Source organism: Aureococcus anophagefferens (genome assembly GCF_000186865.1).
Source record: "Aureococcus anophagefferens unplaced genomic scaffold AURANscaffold_1415, whole genome shotgun sequence".
NCBI lineage: Eukaryota > Pelagophyceae > Pelagomonadales > Pelagomonadaceae > Aureococcus > Aureococcus anophagefferens.
In genome coordinates, this window is record NW_008706396.1 from 1 (window position 1) to 1,515 (window position 1,515).

The window sequence follows — 1,515 nt, forward strand, 5'->3', positions numbered from 1 at the left end:
CGTCCCCTGGGCCGACCGGTGTTCGCACGCGGCCTGCGCCGCGGCGGTAAAGACGTCGAGCGAGACGACCTCCGCCTCGTGAATGCCCTCCGCGTAGCGCCGCTTCCGCGTGCCCTCGCGCGACCCCACGACCAGGTAGGTCGTCGACAGGCACAGGGTCACGAGCGTCTGGGCGCCCGCGCGGTGCGCGAGCTCCATGGCCTCGCGCCGCTCGGTCTCGTACGCGAGGCCCGTGAACGTGAAGAAGGAGTTCGGCCCGAAAACGATCACCGTCGTGCCGACGGCCGCCGAGTTGGAGACATCCATGGTGGACTCCACGGACAGCTCCATCAAATCCGAGTCCGGCGTCACGACAGCGACGGCGCGGCGCGACCGCATGCGAGTGACGACCCCCTCGGGCTGCTCCGCGTGGCGCGCGGCCTCCGCGAGCTCGGCGTCGTCCGCCTCGCCGTCGCTCAGCGCGTACGCGGGCGGTGCGTCGTCGTCGTCGTCGTTCTCGAACGACACGAAGGAATCGCTCGCCGCCGCGAGGTCGGCGACCGCGCGCGCGCGCGCGGCGGCGTGATCAAGAAGGCGCTGCGCGACCACTAAGTTGTCTTGCGCGACGAGCGCGACGAGTGACGCGGATAACCGCTTCGCAGCGTCACTAAGCGTCGCGCCTTCGAGCAAGCGCGCGAGGTCGTTGATGGTTTTGACGTCGCAAGCGCTGGGGCAGATGTTCGTCTGCGGCGCGGGGCTCACGAGCGCCGCATGTGGTGTGTGTGAAGATTGTACAGTTTTGGAAGAAGCGTCGAGTTCCATGGCGGCAGGTTGCGTCGAGCGCCTCGTCGAGACCATCGTGTAGCGGTAACGTCGCGATCGAGCACACACCCAAACCTTTGGGTGGTGAACACCCGATTAGCCCTCGATGGGCCTCAAAGCGGCGCGTAGGCCGCGGTAGCCGAAGGAAAAACGGCCCCGGCCGCGGCGCATGTACCCCACGAGGGCGCGGAGCCGTTCCAACCGTTCGTGATGGCGACTTCGCGGCTCAAAACGGTCGCGTGACAGCGGTAGGCGGCCCACGCTCTCAGAGGCCCGAGTGCGGACTCGTCGGAAACGCTGCTTCTGGCTCGTTTGGGGCGTGTGCGGGTCCTTAGTGATGGTATAAGAGATTCCGCGTGCTTGGTTCGATGCGTGCGGGCCCAAAACGTGACTGCGCGCGCGGCCGAAGCTCGGCGCCGACGACATTCCCGACGCGTTGACCGCGGGCATCCGGAGCGCCACACGTGCGAGGCGCTGGCCACATCCCTCCGGTGGGTCATATACTCGGTCCGGAAGCGTCGTGTGACCTCGGAAAACGTGTTGAAGTCGTGGATCGCGGACCCCATACACTGCAGCCCTACCGAATGATCTCTGCCGCTGCGATTCTCGTCACCAACGTCCACGGCGACGAGCCCGAGCACACCATCGTCGTCGTATGAGATCTACGTGGCCTCCGGCTAGAAATTTCCAGCGACAACGACATTTTGACCCGTC

General features: G+C 66.3%; 1 protein-coding gene across 1 annotated transcript; it reads right to left on the reverse strand.

Moving 5' to 3' along the window:
* Window positions 1-28: 28 nt before the first annotated feature.
* AURANDRAFT_69323 (hypothetical protein) lies at window positions 29-801 on the reverse strand (the record flags this gene model as incomplete). Its single annotated transcript, XM_009045090.1, has 1 exon — window positions 29-801. A coding segment is annotated over one exon (773 nt), but the record flags the coding sequence as incomplete, so codon positions are not given.
* Window positions 802-1,515: the final 714 nt, after the last annotated feature.